At 37.0% G+C, this 24,904-nt stretch overlaps 3 protein-coding genes across 3 annotated transcripts; 1 reads left to right on the top strand and 2 right to left on the bottom strand.

The window, feature by feature from the left end:
• Positions 1-496: 496 nt before the first annotated feature.
• Positions 497-5,990, bottom strand: lsm4 (LSM4 homolog, U6 small nuclear RNA and mRNA degradation associated). The gene is made up of 5 exons (XM_065241883.1): positions 5,836-5,990; positions 5,249-5,290; positions 4,608-4,706; positions 1,254-1,455; positions 497-1,099 (listed from the first exon to the last, which is right to left on the bottom strand). Exons 1-5 carry the CDS (start codon positions 5,836-5,838, stop codon positions 1,008-1,010), a joined length of 438 nt encoding a protein of 145 aa, XP_065097955.1. The 5' UTR covers positions 5,839-5,990; the 3' UTR covers positions 497-1,007.
• A 51-nt stretch (positions 5,991-6,041) lies between these two features.
• ddx49 (DEAD (Asp-Glu-Ala-Asp) box polypeptide 49) lies at positions 6,042-11,047 on the bottom strand. Its single transcript, XM_065241863.1, has 13 exons — positions 10,784-11,047; positions 10,502-10,625; positions 10,301-10,386; positions 9,621-9,742; positions 9,349-9,536; positions 8,850-8,990; positions 8,690-8,765; positions 8,522-8,598; positions 8,107-8,204; positions 6,848-6,922; positions 6,660-6,748; positions 6,502-6,573; positions 6,042-6,343 (listed from the first exon to the last, which is right to left on the bottom strand). The coding sequence occupies exons 1-13, from the start codon at positions 10,896-10,898 to the stop codon at positions 6,215-6,217; spliced, it is 1,392 nt and encodes a 463-aa protein (XP_065097935.1). The 5' UTR covers positions 10,899-11,047; the 3' UTR covers positions 6,042-6,214.
• Positions 11,048-11,081: 34 nt separating this feature from the next.
• On the top strand, positions 11,082-23,012 carry klhl26 (kelch-like family member 26). The gene is made up of 4 exons (XM_065241850.2): positions 11,082-11,392; positions 11,514-11,631; positions 14,910-15,095; positions 18,243-23,012. Exons 2-4 carry the CDS (start codon positions 11,582-11,584, stop codon positions 19,822-19,824), a joined length of 1,818 nt encoding a protein of 605 aa, XP_065097922.1. The 5' UTR covers positions 11,082-11,392; positions 11,514-11,581; the 3' UTR covers positions 19,825-23,012.
• The last annotated feature ends 1,892 nt before the right edge of the window (positions 23,013-24,904 follow it).

Genomic DNA, 24,904 nt, shown 5'->3' on the forward strand with positions numbered 1-24,904 from the left:
TATGTTGTTACAAACTTGTATAAATTTCTTTGTTCTGATGAACACAAAGGAAGATATATTGAGAACTGTTTGTAACCAAACCATTCCTGGACCCCATTCACTTCGATAGTAGGAAAAAAGAATACTATGGAAGTAAATGGGGTCCATGAATGGTGTGGTTACAAACATTTCATAAAATATCTTCCTTTTCATTAGAACAACAACATGAGAGCAAATGATGTCATAATTTTCATTTTTGGGTGAACTGGTCCTTTAAGGTAAATTTATTAAACAGATCACTTTTTAAGTAATTTACATAATTCAATTATTAATGCTTGCAGATACCGATAAGATTTTAGTTCTGCGAAAATGCAACTATCAAGAAATAGGTCTACTATCACAAAACTTCATTCGATAAGTATAGGAGTCCATTTACTTACTGTTTAATGTATGCCAATAATAGTTTACTTTTTATTTATTTGGCTGCAATTAAGTCTTCACAAACACATTAACAACATTTGCCATTTTTAACAAAAATGTTTTATTCACAAGTGCATTATACACAAGTTACACCATAGTTGCATTGTAAAGCACAAAAAATTAAAACAGAGCAAACGAAAAACGTGAACCAAAATGTGCCGTGAACAGAAAATAAAAACAGTTCGGAGAAAATGGAAGAGCATCTTTACATCAGGATGTGTCTAAATTAAAATCTTCACAAAGATCCCTTTTAAAGTAAACTCATTTTTTCGGTTGACTATCAAACTGAGAAAGTAAATGACACAAAACGCCTGTTCATACATCAGATACTTCACATGACCAAGTGTTGTTTCATCCAAGGTCTTAAAAAATAAACTTAGTGCAAAACATTTGAAAACACTAATCTGTCAGCTTGATGCATGGACCAAAACTTTCAATGAGGCTCTTTACAGAGAAAAAACAACAACCTTGAAGTGTAAATGAGACCCAAAGAGGTGCTCTCAAATCAAAACCAGTAAAACTCTAATCAATCAGGCTATGTTCTTTAGCTAGTGTTTGTCACCCTGTGGTTTTCCAGGTTTTTTGTCTTGTTGTCCACGACCTGCGCCTGGCGCACCTCTGCCACGACCTCCAAAAACACCTAAAAAAAGCAGAGAAGGTCAATATTTGTGTGTATTTCATAAACTCTGACCTCAAGTTTTAACAAACTGAAAATTTATTTTGGATTTTCAACAGAATAGATTGTAGTGGTGTGTAGTAAAACTTAAAAAAAAAAAAGTGTAAATGCATCTTACCTCTTCCTGCTGGGCCTCCTCTTCCAGGTCCACCTCCTCTGCCCTTTCCTTGTGGTTTGTTCTGCTGCATTCCACCTCGGCCACGACCCTTTGACATTACTTCCTCTTTCACCATGTCTATGATTTCATCAGGGATTCGTAAGTATTTAATGGTGCTTCCTCTGATGTAACATTCCGGCATCCTCCAAAATTTATCTCCATCCTGAAAAAAAAGGTCAATGACATCATTTAGATTTTAGCCACAAATCGTGTCATCTCTCTCTATTCTGTTTCTCCAACAGTGACTGAAGCTATGTTTACATTAATGCGTTTATCCTTTAAAACGCGTTACTTTTGCTACGTTTACGCCTTTCATTTACACTACACCACCGGTTTCGACCCTCATAAACGGATTCGTTCGCAAACGCTGCAGACCCTGTTTCAGTTTGAGAACTCAGACGTTGCGCTGCAGTGTAAATAAACGTAGACGTAGTCTTATGTAAACGAACAGCGCATCATTTTCAAAGTAAAACTATTTTTATTCAGGTAAATGGAGGTTTTGCCAAAAATAGTAAACATCTACCAACCAGCTATTATAAACGCTATATCAGATTGTTTTAACATGTATCCTTACAGATAATGTCTGTTTTATATTTATGTTTGAGTATTGTTGAGTTTGAATATTGTTGTAATGTTGTTTATGTTTTGTTTAAATCTAGTTAGCTTATTACGAAAGATAGACTGTAATTTTAAACACCATAGAGGGTTTTCACGGCGCGTCATCAGAGCGGAAGACGCCATATTGGAGGCACTCCGCATTACAACAGAGCAGACACTGATGTATATCCCGAACGTCGTCAAGGAAAATAGTTAATTATTGCCGTGTTTGAGATGGTACCAACAGTACATATTGAGAAAAACATTTGGATTATTATCGACTTCCAAAAGTTATTAAAAACCAGGGAAAGGAATGCAAGAAATTATCAGAGGAGCGGCGCTTGTGGTTGGTAAAGCTCAGGAAAAAGAGTAGTATTCTATTAGAAATATGATTGAAGTACATAAAGTATAAAACAATTATGCTTCTACTTGTTGTGCTTTATTTAAAGAGTATTTAATATGTACTTTAGTGTATGCACAAAATGTACTTAAACACAAATAAAATTTGCGCTGCAATGCCTTAATGCCAGTGTGCTTAATTGCTCATAACAAATTTTCTATTGTAATGATAATTATATTTTTAATAGTAAATGGTAAAAACAATTATTGCTTTTATTTTTTACTGTGCTTATTTTACAGTAAAGCACTTTGGTAGGACACTGGCTATTTTAAATTTGCTATATAAATAAAGCTTACATTGACATATGGGCTCTGCATGAAAACTAGGTAGTTCACTAACTTATATCGGGATATGCAACTGAAGGAAGAATCGCCGGGTCGTCACGGATCCTAGAAGAGGGAGCTCGTAGGGATCTGCACTGCCTATAAATTGTAATTTCTCGAAATATCGTGCCTTTTCTTGTGGTCCAAGTCCTTCCCTATATGCATTTGCATCTTGGATGCGTTTTCTGTTGTTTAGACATGTCTACATTCACTTAAAGTATCCAAAGCGCATAATATTCCATTGCACTCCGTTCAGTTCTTTACACCGAGTGCCTCCACAATGGCCGCGCATCCGGGTTACCGCCCAGAACGTGACGTCGGTGAAAACCCTCTATACAGGGCATTGTAAAGGCCAATATGAAAGGAGAATTGTAATAGGTCAGACATTATTTTCGAGTTTAAGTTTTGTTTGCTACTTTAAAATTAATATTGTTTCATATAATTTGTCTTTTAATTTTAATCAATGTTTTGGGAACATATTAATATTTAATGCTCGTTTAGCCGATTGCGCTTTTTGCTATTTCTGTGTTGCTAGCGGAGGACGTGCATGGACCTCACACACTTTAAAAAATTTACTTCATATTAATTTTTGATACTTTAGCCAGCCACGCTTTTTTGACGGAGAACGCGTGCGAGGGAACACACACGCGCACTGAACAGCAACGGGTAAGGGGAAATAAATTTTTGCTTCAAGTTCGCTACTGTTTAGTACTGTTCACTTGAATGCTTCCTTTTTAAATCATAAAGACCTTTCTGTCTGGTTTATAACATCAACATTAACCTATTAATCATATTAATGTGTTGTAGGAGGGAGCTAGAACAATATAAAACTTTCCCAAAGACATTTTTATAGATTCAAAAATAGTGTCTGTTGTAGTTGCCGGCAAAACTTCAACTTCAAAACAACTTTATCTATCCCCGAAGGGCAATTCAGTTTCTAGCCTACCAGTCGTATCAACAAGACGAGACAACACAACACTTAATTTGAGCCTACAGAGAAACAGAGAAACACTGTCAGTGACATCATTTTGCATAGATTGGCATAAAAAACCATACAACAAGCAGCAAGTACACCAGCCACAGTACTGACTAAGCAGCAACCAATGCTCACGATCATAATAATAAATAGACAATATGGAACAATAAATACTAATAAATAATAATGCAAGGTTTAGGATGGCTGGCACCTAGTTCCCACTGTCCACAGTATATCTATAGATATACATTCCATCAATATATACAGGAAATAATAATAATTAGGAATCAGTATTTAAAAATGTAATAGCAGAAGGAATAAAATAATTTGCGTATCTGTTAGTTTTCCTTGGGGGAGCAAGGTAGCGTCGTCCTGACAGCATTAGACAAAATTCCTGACTGAGAACATGGTCAGGATAACTCATGACCTGTCTAGCCTTCTGGAGAACCCCTTTTTTCCAAAGGGTGCTCAAGTCTGTCAACTGAACACCAATAATCTTGGAACAGATTCTAACAATACTGTTTAGCCTATTCTTGTCCCGCACCGACAATCCATAAAACCAGAAGGTGAAGGAAAATGTTAAAAGGCTTCCGCATCAAGTGGATTCTCTGTTGTCCTCGCTTAATGATTGACTCTGTGTTTTATCAAACCTAAGGTTAGAATCAAACATAGTTCCTAGGTACTTATACGTCTCTACAATTTCCAAAGGATCCAGGTATGAATTTTTGTCAATATCGCACACCCCTAGGCTACATAAATGCGCAAAGGTAAGCTATTATTAGAGTAATAAGTTATTTTACACTTTAATGCGCATGCCCAGTTACGTGATTGGTCATGTTTCATGCGTTTATTGTCGTGTATAGTGTGGATGAAGATTCTTTTTAAAAAAATGCCTGTATAAACGAGGATCGTTTTCATTTTAAAATGCCGTTTTAAAACGCAATTGCTCTAATGAAAACAGGGCCAGAAACATTTAAATGAACGATGACTTGGCCTTTTTAGGGAATGTATTTACTTACCCGTGAGGTACAAATAACTTCTCTTAAATTGATGTTCATCCAGTTGTCACAGCTGACCAGATGACCGTTGTACGTCTCACCATTCTTCAACTCCACCAGCTGGAAACAAAAGTAGGCTGACTTAAAACCTAAGAAATTGACAATTCCTTTAATTTTCTGCGTTAACTGGTTTTATGGTTTTGGCAGTAGTACAGTGATGCCATCATTTTGATTGTATCATGTGACACATCACATTTTTTAGTATCCTTTGTTCCAGAAGTAAATGTGTCATGAATTATCTCCATTTGCATTTCAATTCCTACAATTGGTTTGTGTGTGAATGTTCATCCAAAAATAAGCTCCAACTGGGGTACAAAATGAAACTTTCATCCATTTATTAATAATATTAATGTGCGTGTGTCAGATTGAATGTAATTGTGTCATTTACATTGCCTTTTGGAAATAGTCATCATTACTCAACTATTTTGCTGCTATTGCTATAGCAACAGCAACTTGTGAACCATATCGTTGCTGTTTTTCCATGATGCTATATGGATTCCGCGTGCTGCCATGGTAATAAATTAAAAGTCTGTACTAACTTTAATGTTTAGTAAGTGTTAGGACACACTGACTAAACACTTCGGGTGGTTCTGCATACTCACCATCGGGTGGTTCTGTGCGGTCTTCAGTAACGATAACGGGAGCTGGAAAAAAATGCAAAATAATTCTCAAATCAAACATCATATCTACTTATTTAAGTATCACAAAACAATAATTCTGTATTCACAATAAACTTCCAAGTGTATGCTTTCAAAAGAGACCAACTTATGTGTTTAGAGCAAAGGCTTCATGGATTATATATCTATATAGTTTGGGTTACTTATGACATTTTTGGGGGGTTCAAGAGGACGGTAAAAGCCAAAGAGGTTAAATCGCCCAACACTTGGGATTTTGCATTTGATGTTGTCTACTGTCGATAGAGAATCACATGGGGAAACGAAAGTTACGTGATATATCGGTCAATGTCCAATATATCAGCGAATTCTTGCGTGTATTGTCTTTAACATAGATCGAGTTTGTACATCAACAGGTGGATTCGTCTAAACATGAATATTATATCATATATCAGAAACATATACCCCTAACTGTGCATAGAAGTGAGCGCCAAACTACACCGGTTCAGTAATGCATTGCGCCACAGCTTCGTTTATTTTCTGATTAGGCATCAGGATTACGGACGTTTACTTACCATGTTAGCTACACGACTGGTTAATCTCCTTGAAAGGTTTTGATCAAATCGGTTGAGGTTTGAAATCACAAAGGTTTGATGCGAATCATCCGTACAACATAATGCGGTCAAAATGACTACTGCTGTACTTCCGGCTGAGACCGGAACTTACCAGAATAAAAGTCGGGAAAAAGTACTGGTGCTGTTTGCATGTTATCAAAATATTTATTTGAATTTTTTGAGACTTATGTTCTTTTGCCACACATGCAACGTTTCCATAAATTGTATTTATTTTGAAATATTGCAATATTTTACACAACTGGTTATGGAAATAGACAATATATGTATATATACACACATACAAACACAGAACTCAATTTACAAAATTAAACAAGCAGTTTTAAGAGTCCACTTCTGTCGTGTTGCTCTGTTCTCCCCGCTCCCTTTTCTTCAGATTTTTTCCTTTTAATTTCTTATTTTTCCTGATCTTGTCAAGTTCGTTTCTTCTTTTTTCTTCCAAATCTGGATCCTGTGATTCATGTAAAAAAGAATTCCTGGTCAAAAAGAAAACTGAACCACGCACACAATGTAATTTTGTACATACAGATAATTAAATATCAAGTTCACAGAAAGGCTTCTTCTACAGCTTTTCTGACAGTGAAACATAGTACTTAAAAGAAATCTCACTTTTCCCTCTAGAATCATCTGTTTCCGCTTGTTTATCTTCTTTTTCTCATCAAAATCGGTTGACTCCAGTTTCTACAACAAAACGAAACATTATCCAATTAAAATGTGTGTTCTGTATAAAATAAAATTAAATGATCTCTCAGAATCTAGAGGCTCACAATTTCACACTGTCGTCTTGTCACATTGACTTGCGTGAGGATCTTCAACACTTCTTTTTCTTGAACAGGAAATTCCTTTAATTTTACCTCTAAACACAAAAATAATGCAAAAAGTTGTGTCAACCCCTGTAAAATAATCTAAATTACTTTTTAAATTCAGATTTAAAAGGTTTTAGTGGTAAACTTACGGATCTGTTCCTCAATGGCACTGACAAGGTGGATGTCATACTGAGTGACCAGTGTGATGGAAACACCATTTCGGCCTAAAAAAAAAAAAAAACAATTTGAGCTGACCTACACTAGTCAACATTTGAAATGGATCAAAACCTTTCATAAAAGTTGTCTTAAAATTTTAATTTCTTGTCTAGTGACAACTTTGATGAACTTTTTTGATCCACTTCAAATGCTGACTAGTACAGTTGTTTCAAAGGGGACATATCACGAAAAATGTAGTCTTTTTTCCATGTTTAAGTGCTATAATTGGTTCCCCGGTGCTTCTATCATCCTAAAAAAAATTGAAAAAAGATCAACCCAGTAACTTAGTTTTGGTAAACCATTCTCTGCAAGTATGTGAAAAAATAGGTAACTGACATTTGGCTCCCCTTGTGATGTCAGAAGGGGATCATCCTATAATTATACCACCCCTTTACCTGCGCTATCCAACAACAGCACTGCCATTTAGTGCAGAGATCAGCTCATTTGCATTTAAAAGGACACACCCCAAAACAGCACATTTTTGGCAAATTTAACATGCTATATTAAATTATCTATATTGTATTTTGAGCTAAAAATGTACTGCGGGGACACCAGAGATTCATTTGAAAATGTCTTGTGAAATGTCCCCTTTAATCTTGACAGATACTAAGCACTAATATTGACAAATAACTTATAAGGCTTCAGTCACACCAAAAGCGCTTTAAACGCTTGCAAACGCAAGGCGCGACGCACTGCCTTTTTTAAAAAAAGAGCAGTGCGACGCGGCTTTTCATATTGCTAAGCAACCACCGAGTCAGCTGTCTTGTCAATCAAATATTGAAGCGTGAGCGCTCTTTTGCTGTTAACTGTCATATCAGCAGAAACTTTAAAAAGAGGACGCTTGCTCTGACCTTGTTTGAGGGTGAGAGGTGCACAAACACGCAGGAGAGAGTGAGCGAGTGGAGTCCGGTTCTTCAAAGCAACTGTAAACTTCCCTCGCCACAACGTAAGGCCCGCCTCTCCCCTCATTCGATTGGACAATGGAAAGACACGAATGACGTCGGGCGCTTCTCCGCTCTCAGCGCTCCTTCAAAAACGCGTCCGCGGCAGGCGGCAAAAAACCGCAAGGCGCTCGGCGCGCATAAACAGCGCGCAAACGCGCCCTGCCCATAGAATATCATTCAAAAAAGGCGCCTGCAACTGCCATAAACGCTATTGGTGTGACTGGCCCCTAAGTCTGCACTAAACTCACCAGCTCGAGCAGTTCGTCCCACTCTGTGGATGTAAGTTTTTGGCAAACCTGGTGTGTTGTGATTGATAACAACTTGTACCATAGGAATGTCCAAACCCCTTCAGATAAACAAACAAACAAAAAAAACAATATATTAGAGAGGAATAAATTATTATAAACCTTGGGTTATATGATTTGCTTCTTGTTGGAAACTTTTGAAATAAATTTGTATTGAACCAAGGAGGTCAATAACATTAAATAGACTAAATAAACTCATGAGGGGATATGCTTTATAATCTAAGGAAAGGTCATCTTGGCCTCTTGATGTTAATTTATCTCTCAAATGCTCAAACTAAATACAAAACATAAAAGTGATTGGTTGTTTCTGAAACCATTGTTAAAGTATTGATATTGAAGAAATCTGTTTGCTCTGCACCTGGAAGCAACATCTGTTGCTATAAGGATTTTGAAGACGTTGGACTTGAACTTTGCAAGGTTGGCAAACCGTTGTCTCTGGAAAAAAGAAAACACAAAATCAACCATAAGGCAGACATTAGGCAAAGAGCAACAACCAATTATAACTATATAATATCATGTCACCTACCTGCTTCATCATTGAGTGCAGAGAGATGGTTGGGAAATTGAATTCACGCAGCATCATTGTGAGTATCTGACAGTTCCTGTAAAAATAACAAACATTACAATGTCATCTTAAATTTTAGCTCTGAAAACTGTTTTTAATTCCCCGAAACTGAGAAACTTACTTGCATGTGTTGGTGAATATTATAACAGACCAATCATCATGTTCATCCTGGAACTTCTGGATGAGATGGACCAGGTAAGCATCCTTGACTTTCTCAGGAGTGAGGATGTATCTCTGATCCAACTCTTCTACTGTTCGCACCCTGTCAGAAAAGTGCAGATGACAATATTAAGAAAACGGATCAATCTAAACCACTATCTGAACAGTGTTACCAGCTTTATTTTAACGTAGGCACCGTAGTGTATTGTTTTCATCTGTGTGGTTGTACTGTATAGCTGATGTGAGTATATTGTATGGTGTATATTGTCACGTGTTATGTATATATGTGCAATGTTCTTTATATTTGTTCAAAGTATTTTTTTTTGCTCTTATGTTTATTAATATATGTATCCACTGTACTTTTTCATATATGTTCCTGTGTTCTTATGCTTTCTACTTGTTTTGTTGGGGATAATAAAGTATTATCTTATTATCTTCTAGTCTGGATTTGAGTGACTTACTCGGATTTGTGCTCCCAAAAGAAAGGTCTGTTCAAGGCAATGCTCTGTAGCTGCTGCAGTGTATCTGTAAGTGTGGCACTGAAAAGCAGCGTTTGCCGTTTCGCTGGAACAACACTGAGAATGACCTCTAAATCTTTAGTGAAATCTGTGCAGCCCTGCTCCAAAAGACGGTCAGCTTCATCCATGATCTGCCAAGAAATTCAGAAGAACTGCTTTAAGACATGTGAAGATAAAACAATCATTTGTAGTTTCTCAAAAGTTCAGCACATTACCAGAAACTGGATTTTGTTCAAGCTGACGGTGTCAGAGCTTCTGATGTGATCAGCAAGACGTCCTGGTGTCGCAACAACAACATGGGGCTTTTTCGACAACTCCAAACCTTGGGTCACCATGTCTTAAGAAAGAAAAAACATCCATTTATATATTTTTTTATTTTTCTAGTCATTTCAGTTAACTGGGTTATGTTTTATACAGGGTTCCCACACCTAAGTTAACTTCAAATTCAAGGACCTTTCAAGGACTTTCCAGGTCCAATACCCTGAAATTCAAGGACTAAATGTAGGGACACATTTCAAGTCAGAGCAAGGTTACATCGTGTTACCTTTTAAGATACATTGTTACAATTTCCGTTCGAGGACGCGTCTGAATGGGTATATCAAATTCAACCAATGGTGAGGCTTAACGACAAAGACTGGGTGATGCGGGAACCAGGAAGTATATCGCTATCTGAAATATTGCCAAAGACGGCGTTACAGGGTCGCAAGAAGTATGGCAAGGGAGACGCAGCGTCTCGTTCCCTTCTCAGGGAACAACAGTTACACAAGTGTCACAATGTCAAATCCACACATCTTTCCAAGTTTTCCATAAACGTGGAAATCCCTGAATAGGGGCAATTCATACAGTGATGGATTTGTTTATTAAATATGTTTGAAGAGGTTTTGTGTTAACTTACCCATTCCACCCACAACGATACAATCTTTCAAACCCAGTGGCTTTCCTAATGCTTTGAACTGTTCTGCTATCTGGTAAGCAAGCTCTCTAGACAGACAGAAAGACAAAAAACTCATTTTCTTGTGCATTATCTGACATTAAATATTACAATATAGCAAAATTAACATATTTGTATAAACAATTGTCATAGTAAAGAGGTAACCTGGTAGGGGTTAAAACCAAGCAGAAAACACCATAAGGATCCTCAGACAGCTTTTGCAGAACCGGGAGAACGAAAGCTGCCGTTTTCCCACTGCCAGTTTTGGCACATCCCATGCAATCCCGACCTGCGTGAAACACAACCAAGATTACGCTTATTTGTTTACAACGAACACCCAAAACATACGAAAGTACAATCGACTGTATTTGTATAACATTTGTTAATGTGATCGTGCCACGTATGTGGGGTTTAATGTTGTCATAAAAGTAAAATTGGGATCTTTACCATCCAGTATTGCAGGGATGCATTTCTCCTGTACTGGTGTTGGTCGACTCATGCCCATCTGCTTACATTGCTGGATCAACCAATCACACAGCCCGAGAGACTCAAACGTAGCCATTATACACAACAATATGTCTATTTAAAACCAATACTCAAGGAACTATATTAAACATTGGTTAATTAACAATATTCAATGTATATCCAACAAGCGTCGCTTTAAATACCGATCGTAGCTTTCCTCGTGTGATTCTAGGATGGACGCGTGAATTACACGTCATGTGATGACGCGAAGACCACGCCCCTCACGGTCAACGCGGAGCGGCGCGCGTTCTTTCCTCAGATTTGATTAGAGGAAATATGTAAGATATAACAGTCAGGGTTGCTCTGAACCGATTAATCGCACATAAACTAATATTAAATGATATTACATGCATTGTATTGTAAATAGAAAACGGCGTCATAGATGTAATGACGAGTTTTGCGGGAGTGGCGTGTTCGTGAGCGCGCAGCCTTTGCGGGGTCGCGCATGTCCGGAGGGAGAGCGGAGCGCGCAGGTGATCTCTCAGCACCTGGCTCGTGTTCTTCGGTACAGGTCGTGTCATATTAAAAGAGGTAAAATAATGAATTGCTTGCTTACTTTTATTTGATTGTTGGCATCATCATAGCGGTCCATGAACTTTGTTTGTGTTTGTTTACTGTCCAATAATATGACGTGTCTTGCTTTATCATTTAGTAATATTAAGCATGGGCACCGGTGGTTTGGGTTTGTGCACATGATGATCTTCCTCATCCTCGCTGAGTATGGCGGAATCGGATGCTGTGCAGTTCATTGTGAATCGAGCTCAATGCAGGTACACATGCATGACAACAGCATCATCATATCAGATACACATAACCAGATGCTTTCAATAAACTTCAATGTCTATAAGGAAAATAAATAAATAACTTACTAACTCTTTATGTCATGTAGTGTAACGGGTATATTCGGTGACATTAGGAGAATAGAGGAAACGTGTCGGTTAGCAGTGTAAAAAAAATAGCAGTATTATTCTTAAGGGCAGTCCCGGGCAGGGTTAGATTAAACCTGGACTTTGCCATGTTTTTTTTTTTAGGATTTTAAGTAGTTTTTACGAACATGCCTGCACTGATTTATTATATAAGCTGTTTTAGCTCAAACAACCCTTTTAGTCATGGACTAAACCGTCCCCTTAAAGTATTTTTCTTAAATCATTTTGTTGCATCGCACATGAAAAAATTACAGTAGTATCATATTTGCCATAGTATATAACAGTAAGTACTACACTTTGTTAATGTGCAATATTCTGTAGTATTGATTATAGGGAAATAATAAACTGTGGTGCATACTGTAGTGTACATTAATATTTACTATGGTGTTACTGGAATTGTACTTTAGCTTTCTGTACTGTATACTACAGTATTTTTCAATTGGTATTTGGGGAGTTTAAGATGTTGTTAAAAATTATATGTAGGAAGTAGGGCTGGGTATCGATTCAGGTTCTCGGGACGGTTTTTTATACTGGATTTTCGATTCAACTCAATGAATATAGATTTGAATTTAAGCTTATTTGTTTACAACGAACACCCAAAACATACGAAAGTACAACTGACACTTGTTCAAATACTGTATTAATAAAAAAGAACAGTGAACAGGAGTTTACAAGTTTGTAATTAATAAAAAGAAATTAAAAGCCACAACACTATTGTCGTCGTCTTGCTTTTTGAAATCTAAAATGCTTCCATACCTCTGACTTTTTATGTGAAGGTGGCATCAACGTCGATGAAGCGCCTAAAACCGCCATTTTAAGCACTGAATGAATGAATGCTTGTATCTCGCTCCTTGGTAACATCGCGCATTAGATTAATCTAGTAATTAGATTAACGTTTATCTTACGTTCATTTTTTGCGGAAATAAATATGAAAAAATAGATTCTGCTCTTTGAGGATCGATTTTGAATCGACCAGATAAAAAACGATTAATCGAAAAATCAATAAAATTTTTTTTTGCCTAGGCCTAGTAGGAAGAGCATAATTGACATTCATGGATTGGATTGTGTAAATAAATACTCATTTTATATCTATTAGAGCCCGACCGATATATCAGCAGGCCGATATTAGACATTTTCCAAACTGTCGGTATTGGCATTCATAATGGTCGATAAATTAATATATAATAAAAAAACAGACAAAACAGCCTTCATTATATTTCCTCTTTATATTTTAGCTGCTGGTGGGGTCCAGATTTAGGCGTCTAGCCACTGCCTGAGTCAAGTGATCAGCAACTTAACAGTGATCAGAAGTCTCCAGTCCTATTTAAAGTTATATTTATGAACCAAGTCTTTTAAAACTGGTAACTGATTTGGTTGTTGTTGTTTTTGTGTTTTTGTTCAAAGGCCTTTACGTTTCATATCTTAAGTTTGTATTTTTATACATTTTATTTATCAGAACTTTAATATATTTTGATGTTTCTCTGTTCTTTTGTGACAATAAAAGAAACAAGTTTCTTTTTAAAATGCATTATCATATTATTTTAATTAAAACTCATAAATAACTACAAATAACTAATGTTAGAAAAACGGCCAATATATCGGAATATCGGATTTTAAAAGCAACAAACATTTGTATCCGTATCCGCCTTCAAAATCCTTTATCGGTTGGGCTCTAATATCTTTCTAAGGTTTTTTCTGTGTTTACATTTATGCGTTTGGCAGACACTTTTATCTGAAGCGACTTGCAGTGCATTACAATGTACAAGTCATGACGTAAGGAATACCGTTTCCGGGTCCAAGCCTCATTAATTTCAATAGAGGATATTATTCAAACAGCCATTTATGAGCAGCACTAGTTATTAATATCACATGTTTACATAAAAAACTCCCAGTTTTGCATTATGATACGAGTGTATATTAGCGTGATTTTTCTGTTATTTCCCTATGGCATTTGATATCGGTTGGACCTGGAAGTGGCGCATGACTTCAGACTTAACAAGCGGATACATTTGATCTTTTATCAGCATGTGTGTTCCCTGGATTCAACCCAGAGCACCCTATACAAAACACAACAAAATAGACAATATACTGTATTTGTTTTGTTGTTTCTATTTTTCTAAGGTCTTAATCCTGGTCAGGAATCCCTTAAATAAAAATTAAAGTAAAAGATGCAATAAAAAAGTTTGTTGTCCTTTGGACTCAAAGTCTTCTTTAATAGCTTAACAGCTCAATCACATTTCTGAGAAGTGCAGACATATTTTGTAAGAAGAAAGGCAGAGGTTCAAATGAATGATAGACTGATATATTACAGTGCCCGATGTTTCAGACGATATTTACATTGGCCGATTAAATCTTTTCAGTCGGCCAATAAATCTTTCTGTTCCTTAAATGTGTTGTTTGTAATGAAAAGACACTCAGCTTTAAAGCAAATGTATCCCAGAAGCTAAACTGATCAATCATTATTTACTTTTTAACATGATGTTATGTTGTGTTAAACAAAACAACACTTCAACTTGCAGCAAATTCTTATTTAAACAGTACTGTAAGGTGTCAGATCTGCAGTTTGTTTTGTAAATATTCTTCTGTATAACAAATGTTTATTTAGTTTTACCAATGATCAGGTTTTTTTCTCATTTACTGTAATAAATTTAGTCTTACATCGGCCACATTGTTTTATCAATATTGGTATCGGCAACGACAAACTCATATTGGTTGACCACTAGTTTAAATATATAATAATAAAAATAATATAATATCTGGCTAAATAGTTATAAGTCAAAGGATCTCATTCAGATAATTCAAAAGTAAAACAACAGTTAACTTCTATCTACTATCATCACAAGCACCAGTTGAGCTTGTCAGGATTTGGACACCAACTGTTTGTTGTTTGGTATTTGTAATGCTAATGGGTTCTGTGTCCAAATAGGTTCTTTATCCATCCATTCTGATGAATAATTGAAAAGTATGCGCCATTACAGAGATCATGTTGATGCACCAGTTTAGAAACCGAGAGCAGCTGCTGGTGTGTCTGGATACAGCAGATCTGAAGTTCAAATGACTATGTGAGCAGACATAATAAGCAGGCAGTGTTGAAGGATAAAGTTGCTTCTCTCTTCTTTCAGCATGGCTAACAACAAGAATAGCACACTCCGTTGTACTTTTTCGGCCCCCGGCCACAGTAACACTCTCCTGAGGGGGTTGTCTGCATTACGCGCTCAAGGTCAATTGCTGGATGTGGTTCTGGCCATTGAGAACGAGCGCTTCGAGGTTCACAAAGCTGTTTTGGCTTCCTGCAGTGACTACTTCAGGTGAGACATTACATGATGAGGGCATTTACTATTGATCATAATTAAGATATTATTTGGACTTTTCCTTTGTTCTGACTTAATAAATGTAATTGCTTGACAGGCACAATGGTCTTTCATGTGTTGACACTGTTTTAATGAAACATATTGAAGTTTGCAGGACACAACAAGTTAATGGTTTTTTCATTCTCAAAAAAACCCATGTTCACATTTACATGGAGAGGCAATAATATAAGACATTATGTTATGTTATATCAAAAATAATGTTGAACTTTTTTTATTTTGTATCAACTTTTACCAGTTTTGAACATTGGTAACACCAAGTTGATGGAAAAAATAAATGTTGCATTATTATATATATATTTATATATTTATATATTTATATATATATATATATATATATATATATATATATATATATATATATATATATATATATATATATATATATATATATATATATATATATATATATATATATATATATATATATATATATAGGCCCAGTTTCATAGGCAGGGCTTAGATTACACCAGGATTAGGCTTTAGTTAAATTAGGACATTTAACTACGTTTTCATAAAAAAAAACTACTTGCATTACTTGCATAAAAATATGCCTTATTCAGTCCGACGCCATGTTGGTTCCAAACCGAGGCTGTGAATCTCAGAAATCATGGAATGTGAAAATAAGAAGGAACATATGACCTAATTTTGAGATAAGAGCAGCACAATGTGTACATAAAATCTGTTGGCTAATCATTAATTTCTAATGTTGTAAGTATGCTTACTTTTCTTTAAAACACCAATATAGTCCTATAACTGTGTACATATCTTCAATTCCTACAGATTACGAAAAACCCAAAGCTTGAATACGTAAAAGTTTTTAAAGCACATTGACTGAAATCAACATTTGCCCCATTGCCTCATTTCTAACTAAATAACATTTGTACACAACTTTAAGGGTTGATATGGGGTTTCACCCACTGATCTATATAAATGACTGGATTGCGCATGACGTCAAAATTTTGAAGCCACCACGCCGCCATGTTGGTATACCCAAACATTCTATTAAATCAATGGACGTTATCAGATTTTAATGATAAAACATCACTTTACTAGTCTTCGTTTTTATATCTACCCTGTACATTATTACAATGCATACGTCCTAAGCATGTACATAGTTATTTACTGAAAGTTGTACATTTTGCGTTTTAATCAGTTATTATACATTCATCTTTATTACAGTATCAGATCAGCGGCCATCCGCAACATATTTAGTATTAATGACAAACATGCTCATTCTGAAATATCAATAAATAATCATGCTTTGTACCGTATGTGCATGCAATAGTTTGCTGGTTTTGTAATTATGTTAACCTTACAAGTTACCAAAACTTATTCAGAAAAATAACACTGACCATGTAGCTTAATGTCAAAACCTTTATTTATACCCGTGTTATTAACAGAATGCAGCAGACACGCTCACCTTAACGGTTTTTATAAATCCATTATCGTGCCCGATTAAAACATAAACATTGCAAATAACACCAGAATTAACAATTAATTTACATACACATATCCTAAAAACAAACCTTGTGTGACTGATACGCTGTAAAGCAGGTGAATTTACGTCATGATTTTGAATAGAAGTCAATGACGCCCTCTGCCGGCTGGGTATACAAAGATTGTGGCTCGAACTCTGCGCTGGCTTCACCTCACGCTGTTACGTAAGCGTTCTATGCGCAATCCAGTAATTTATATAGATCAGTGGTTTCACCTCTAACAATACTTGGACAATCAATCGTGTCTACGTCAATAGGCCGAGGAATTAAACTGTTGCCTACAATCCTGTGTTCGTTGTAGTCCAAGAAAAGAGATTTGCGTTGGAAATTATAACTTGCACAACGTTTACTTTGGGATTTGTACCTTTTGCATATCGTTAACGTAGTAATACACACACACACACACCAAACGAAATGTAAAATCTTGAATTGCATAATATGTGCTCTTTATGACAGCTACATTTACATGACAACTATGTAGTAAAAAATTAGTTTTTCCTTTTGCATTTAAAAAAAATCTCACATACACATGATAAAAAGAAAACACGGATTTGCCAAGACAACTAAATGTGCAGCATTATGTGTGCCAGGCCAGCAGCAAGGTTACTTTGTAAGGAAACACTACATGCTTGCGCATATGCACATTTATCTGCAGAATGATAAATACAAACAATCAAGACACCAAAGCATTGGGCAGTTTTGTTTAGACAAACAACGCGGTAGGTTTATTACTACAAGTGACTCTGGAATATAAAGTAGCAAGACCCACTCACTTTTTAAGACCAATGATAATGGACCCACCCACTTTTTCTCTAATTTAGCGCATAAGTATCAAAATGCTTTTTTGCATAGTTGTGTTTGAAACATGAAAACGTCTTCGTTTTACGTATGTAACTGTTGTTCCCTGAGAAGTGAACGAGACGCTGCGTCTCCCTTGCCATATTTCCTGCGTCCCTGTAACGCTATCTATGGCAATATTTCAGATACGATATACTTCCTGGCACCCACGTCACCCTGTTTTTGTCTTAAGTCTCACCATTGGTTGAATTTGATATACACATTCAGACGAATTTACCCCTGGATGCGTCCCCAAAGTGTCACCGCAGTGACGCAGGGTGAGTTCCCTATAAAGGGAACTGTAACAATGTATCTTAAAACGTAACATGTAATCTTGCTCTCACTTGAAATGTGTCCCCACATTTAGTCCTTGAATTTGAGGGTATTGGACCTGGAAAGTCCTTGAAAAGGTCCTTGAATTTGAAGTTAACTAAGATGTGGGAACCCTGATAAAAGCAATTGTTTAATTAAAAGGCACCAGAATACAAGAAAATGGCATCTACTCCGGTCAATGCATTTTTTTACTTATTACCTTGAGCAGCACAAACCCAGTCCTGTAGGCTGCTACTGCAGTTTTGGTTATATTACAGACTGGGCCAAAAAGTTCAAAAGCCCCAGCCGAAGATGTGTCTTTGAACTCTGCACTGTGGGAAAGAACGGAGTTAAGATTTTAAAAATTTCTCCGGTCTGGAATGACATGACATGAAGCAAAAAGTTGTTTGATCTTTCTCAATCTTCTTAATCCACACAGAGCCATGTTCACTGGAGGGATGAAGGAGTCAAACCAGGACACCATTGAGCTAATAGGTCTGTCACCCAGAGGCCTGAAGCACATTATTGATTTTGCCTACAGCTCCGAGGTCACGCTGGACCTGGACTGCATTCAGGATGTTCTCGGAGCGGCCGTGTTCCTACAGATGGAGCCTGTTGTGGAGCTTTGTGAGGAGTTCCTCAAATCGGCAATGAGCGTCGAGACTTGTCTGAATATCGGTCAGATGGCCACTACTTTTAGCCTCTCCTCCCTCAAGCAGTCCGTGGACACGTTTACGTTTCGTCACTTCCTGCAGATCGCCCAGGAAGAAGACTTCCTTCACATTCCCATGGAGCGACTGGTTTTCTTCCTTCAGAGCAACAAGTTGAAGAACTGCAGCGAGATCGACTTGTTCCACGCGGCTATCCGCTGGATCCAGCATGATGAGGCTCGGCGAGCCATAGCCAGCGAAGTGCTCTGCCACGTGCGCTTTCCGCTAATGCGGTCCTCTGAGCTGGTGGACAGCGTCCAAACGGTCGGCATCATGGTGGAGGACGTGCGATGTCGACAGTTTCTCTTGGAGGCCTTCAATTACCAAATCCTTCCGTTTCGACAGCACGAAATGCAGTCGCCCCGAACTTCCATTCGGTCCGATGTCACGTCGCTAATCACCTTCGGTGGAACGCCGTACACCGATAACGACCGCTCGGTCAGCAGCAAAGTTTACTATCTACCCGACGTCGTGGCACGACAGTTCAAAGAGATAACGGAAATGGAGATGGGGTGCAGCCATGCCTGCGTATCGGTTCTGGATAATTTTGTATACGTGGTAGGCGGGCAGCATTTGCAGTACCGTAGCGGAGAGGGTGCGGTCGATATCTGCTTCCGCTACGACCCTCATCTGAACCAGTGGCTGCGGATCCAGCCCATGCAGGAGTCTCGCATTCAGTTTCAGCTCAACGTGCTGCAAGGGCGTCTTTATGCCACAGGGGGGCGCAACAGATCTGGCAGCTTGTCCTCTGTAGAGTGCTACTGCCCCAGGAAAAATGAATGGACATATGTGGATTCCCTAAAAAGGAGGATCTGGGGTCACGCCGGTGCTACGTGTGGGGATAAACTTTACGTCTCCGGAGGTTACGGAGTATCCGTTGAGGATAAGAAGACTCTACATTGTTACGATCCAGCCTCTGATCAGTGGGACTTTAAGTGCCCCATGAATGAGCCGCGAGTCCTGCATGCCATGATCAGTGTAAATAACCGCATTTATGCCCTCGGTGGAAGAATGGACCACGTTGACCGCTGTTTCGATGTTCTAGCTGTAGAGTATTACGTTCCAGAGACGGATCAATGGACGACAGTCAGCCCGATGCGTGCCGGTCAGTCAGAGGCAGGCTGCTGCTTACTCGATAAAAAGATTTATATAGTCGGAGGATACAACTGGCATCTTAATAACGTCACAAGCATTGTGCAGGTTTATAACACAGAGTCGGATGAGTGGGAACGGGATCTTCATTTTCCAGAATCTTTTGCAGGAATAGCTAGCACACCCATCATACTGCCTCAAACCACCACCCAACGATAAGAGTTTCTTCAATACAAAGCACATATTACTATATTTGCCTCTAGGCTAAGAAAGGTTGTACCCAAACAATTGTGGTAGAATTGATTGGAAGGGTTTACCCAAGAAGGATGAAAATGGATCATATGTGCTTTTAAACATGCACCATGAATGATTTAAGGTCTGTTTTTATCAGTACGATTACATGACACGAACCGTTAACTGTCTAGATCAGGGGTTTTCAAACTTTATGATGGCAAGGACCCCCAAATATGATGAACCTTATACAAGGGACCCCCATACTAAAATATATATCATTTTTTGTGTAAGATAAACAGTAATTTTGATATTATAAAGACAGCAAATTGTTTCCAAATAATTGGCTATGTAGTATATATTTGCTATTTTTGCTTTGTCTTTTTTCTCAAAAATTTTATGGGGACCCCTTCGAACCTTCCAAGGACCCCAGTTTGAAAACCACTGGTTTAGATGAACTTGTTCAGACTGTGAAGTATCTTATCTTACACTTCGCAGGCAGTAGATTTAGTTACGGCTATTTTTTTATACTGTTGTTTAGACAAATCCAATGGATACTTGCACAAATGCCCCATTAGGATTCAGTTTTCATGAAGAATGAAATGTTTTTGTCACACGTGAATGATTTAGGGCCTGTTTACATTGATGCGACTAACAGACACGAGCATAAACCGGCAGGCAATATTTGCACAACTTATTCCACCAAATCATCTTATAATCTTTTATTAACTTCCTTTATAAAATTAGATAACTAAATAAATTTTTCGGCATCTAAACAACAAAAAATGATCAGCTAGCTAGCCATAAAACAGAGGAAATAATATAATGACACAAGGTGCTTGTTCAAAATGTGAAGTGTCCCAGTACGGGCTTCTTTAAATTCTTAAAATGTGTAAATATTTCACAAACATATTTGATTGTAAAAGTCTGTATGAGAATAGCTTTACAAACAGTTTGCCTACATACTCCTTATGCTCATGATGTCTTTTTAATGGACATGACGATTTTCTCAACAGGATCGATATCGTATGTTGCACCTCAGTTGCATTCATATTTCATCTGTAGTTAAAACCCCACTAGCAATATAACGGCAGCCGAAATGAATTTTTTTTAAACGGCATAGAATTATTATATATCATAACATAGAGGAACCAGATGGGTAGATCTGGGTTATCAATTTTGTGTTTTTGAATGGTTTTGTATTTTCTTAAATGATAAATTGCCTGGGACAGTACCCTTTGAAAAGGTATTTATATGTGGTTAGAATCAATATGTACCTAATATGCACTCAAGGGTACCGCCCTAGTGACAACTTATGTATTTTTTCTGAGTGTGTAGGAACCATTAAAGAAAAGCTGTGTACATTTTCATTCTGAACACTTCAGGGATATTTGTATCACTACAAAGGCCTGAATTTACACTTTGACGCATAATATAAATTGGATAAAATGTGTCTAACCCTTACAGGTGTTTTTTCAACTAAGCAAGCACATTTCATTATGCACTTTAATCAGTGACTGATATATAAAAAAGGTGCATTGTTTTATTGTGAATGTATAATTTGTGCTGTATGTATGTCTATGGTCTGCATATGGAGCAACGGTTTCCCAGTTTCTTCATTGCCATGTTTTTTTTTTCAGAATATGAATGTTTAAAACACTGAATTAAGAAACTTCCTAATGTGGTGGGGGTTTTTGTAACCCTTTATAATAAGGATGTTTTTGTTAATATTATTTGAATACATTAGTTTACACAAAGTAACAATGAACAATACTTCTACAGCATTTAATAAACTAAGTTAGTTAATTTCAGCATTTATAAACGCATCTGTTAACATTAGTTCATATGATCTAACACGAATGAACAATGATATATGTTTTAAACGACAACCCTAACCCTAAATATCGAAAATATATTGTTAATTGTTTGTTCATGTTAGCAAATATATTAACTAATGTTAGTGAATGTGACTTTATTGTTAAGTGTTATCCATTTTTGTTTTGCGACTTCCTATGTTTAAATGCATTTGTTGTAGATTTTTTTACTATTACTATTAATTTCATATGAAGGAATGTTCAGTAATATAAAGTAAATTGTAATTAAAAGCATTTTTGGCATGTTGTTAATTACCACAGAAAAAATGATTGATATAAAAATCATGGTTACTCAGTGGGTCATTTAAGAAAATATTAAATACAAATAAAATAATAAAACACAGCCAATAAAACAATGTAACACATAAAAATTGTGATATAAAATCACTTGCAGTATTAACCTTGTGTTTAAAGTTCTAACAATAATTTTATTACCCTTATTATGGTGTCATGGCAACAAAGTGGGAATAAATGGATATATTCTTACAGATGTATGTTATTTTGCCTTTGGTTTGACAGGACACGCAGAGGAAAAAATTTAGGAAAGGAACTTGGAGCCAACACAGATTATGTTAGTAACGTGGTTTTATCACGCATAAATCATGAAAACAAATAAACGTTTATATCTTGTGTATCTTTACATTTATGGAATGGCCTCAGTAAATTTCCGAGATAATCAACGACATGCCAAAAATGCTGAGCTATTGAATTTGAAATATTTCCTTAATGGTGATTTTGCTTTTCAACAAAATAATTTTTTGTATATTATTATATTACTTAACATGTTACATTAACAGTGTATAATTACAGCGGTGAATGACTGTCAATGTCAGCTCAGGGAAACTTTGAAATGTAAAGATGGGTGACATCTGGAAAGGACTGTTGAGTTATTTATTTGACCTGTAATCACTTCCTACAAAACTCATTTCACAGGTCAGCCTTAATTCGCCTGTTGAAAGCACTTTAAGTGCAGACTGATTCTTTCAAAATCAAAGCATTATTTCACAAATATTTTTGGAAGTTAAAAGCTTAGTCAATGTTTAGCTCGAACAGTAAATTCAAATCCATTTCAGTTTTTGTCACACAGATGTTCATATAAACTTGAAGTATTAATACAGTTCTGAATTTAGTGGTATTCGTTTTTGAAAGTTCTGAATGTAATCTTCATAGCACTTTTTGCAATTACGCCTTTATGCTTTTTGTCTTCCACATATAAATATGTTCATGTGTTTTGCATCTTGCTACATCTGTTATGTTGTGTCCTTTACAGTGTTGTCAAAATAAAAGTTCACTAAATGTTTATTGATTGGTGCCTGTCTACAATTTATCTATTAATCGATTTCTTACAAAAGGTTTGATTTGAAGGCCAAGTTAAGTTGTGTATACACTGAACTATAAACGCAACACTTTTTTCCCTTATTATTCATGAGCTGAACTCAAAGTTTTAAGACTTTTTCTATGTACACAAAAGGCCAATTTCTCTCAAATATGGTTCACAAGTCTGTATTAGTTACCACTTCTCCTTTCCGCGATAATCCATGCAACTCACAGGTGTGGCAAATCAAGATGCTAATTAGGCAGCATGATTATTGCACAGGTGTGCCTTAGGCTGGCCACAGTAAAAATGTGTGATTTTATTACACAACACAATGGCACAGATGTCGTAAGTTTTGAGGGACCATGCAATTGGCATGCTGACTGCAGGACTGTCCCCCAGAGCTGTTGCCCTTGAATTGAATGTTCATTTCTCTACCGTAAGCCATATCCAAAGGCATTTCAGAGAATTTGGCAGTACATCCAACCGGCCTTACAAAAGAAGACCATGGTTTGCATAACCAAAGAAAACCGTCTCAGGGAAGCTCATCTGCATGCTCGTCATCCTCATCGGGGTCTCGACCTGATTGCAGTTCGTTGTCGTAAGTGACGTCTGGCACTTTGGAGAGGTGTTCTCTTCACGGATGAATCTCAGTTTTCAATGAACACAGTTGAACTTTATTGATGGCATTTCGAATGCACATAGATAGCGTGACAAACTCCTGACGCCCATTGTTGGGAAGTTCATTCAAAACCATCACCTAATGTTGCTGAATGGTAGGTAATGCACAGCCCCATGTTGTAAGGATCTGTATACAATTCCTGGACGCTATCCCTATTTTTAACATGGCCAGCATACTCTCCGGACTCACATATATTGAGCATGTTTAGGATGCTCTGGACCAGCGTATTAGACAGTGTGTTCCAGTTCCTGCCAATATCCAGGAACTTCACACAGCCATTAAAGAGAAGTGGAACAACATTCTACCTGATCAACTGTATGCGAAGGAGATTAGACGTGAGGCAAATGGTGGTTACCCCAGATACTAAGTGGTTTTCGGACCCCAGTACAGTACAACTGCACATTTTAGAGTGGCCTTTTATCGTAGTCAGCCTAAAGCACACCTGTGCAATAATCATGCTGTCTAATAATCAGCTTCTTGATATGTCACACCTGTGAGGTGGATGGATTATCTCAGCAAAGGAGAAGGGCTCACTAACATAGATTTAGACAGATTTGCAGTGGCGTGTTTACCCACCACGCAAACCACGCAATTGCTTGGGGCCCCACGGGCTTGGGGGGCCCCCTACTGTCCACAAGCGGTTAACTTATTTAATGATTTTTTATTTAATGATTGCAGAGTTATAAAAAGTCTGCGTGGTAAGCATTCCGCTTTTTTCTTATTTTTTTTTTTTAAGATCACACACTGAAGTTGCAGTACTGTATTAATTACATCATTTTAAATACATCCTACAAGGAATTTGCCAGCAAAGGATATATCTGAGATAGGCTTAAAAATATATTTCTGTACAAAAGGGAGGCCTTTTGGAAAAAGTTTGGAAACCACTGCGGTAAAACCAAGACCTTTATGTTTTTGACAGATAATGATTCTTTATTCTTTTGAATAAGACAATGGGCACTATTTGTATTTTTAAACCAATAATTTTTTTCTTAATGTTGGGGCATGGGGGGCCCCAGGTCCTTGGACTTTGCTTAGGGCCCCCAAAATGGTAAACACGCCACTGCAGATTTGTGAACAATATTTGAGAGAAATAGGCCTTTTGTGTACATAGAAAAAGTCTTTGAGTTCAGCTCATGAAAAGGCAAAAACAAATGTGTTGCGTTTATTATTTTGTTCACTGTATGTTTTTATTTAACA

The sequence above is a fragment of the Paramisgurnus dabryanus genome, chromosome 14 (genome assembly GCF_030506205.2).
Source record: "Paramisgurnus dabryanus chromosome 14, PD_genome_1.1, whole genome shotgun sequence".
Classification (NCBI taxonomy): Eukaryota; Metazoa; Chordata; class Actinopteri; order Cypriniformes; family Cobitidae; genus Paramisgurnus; species Paramisgurnus dabryanus.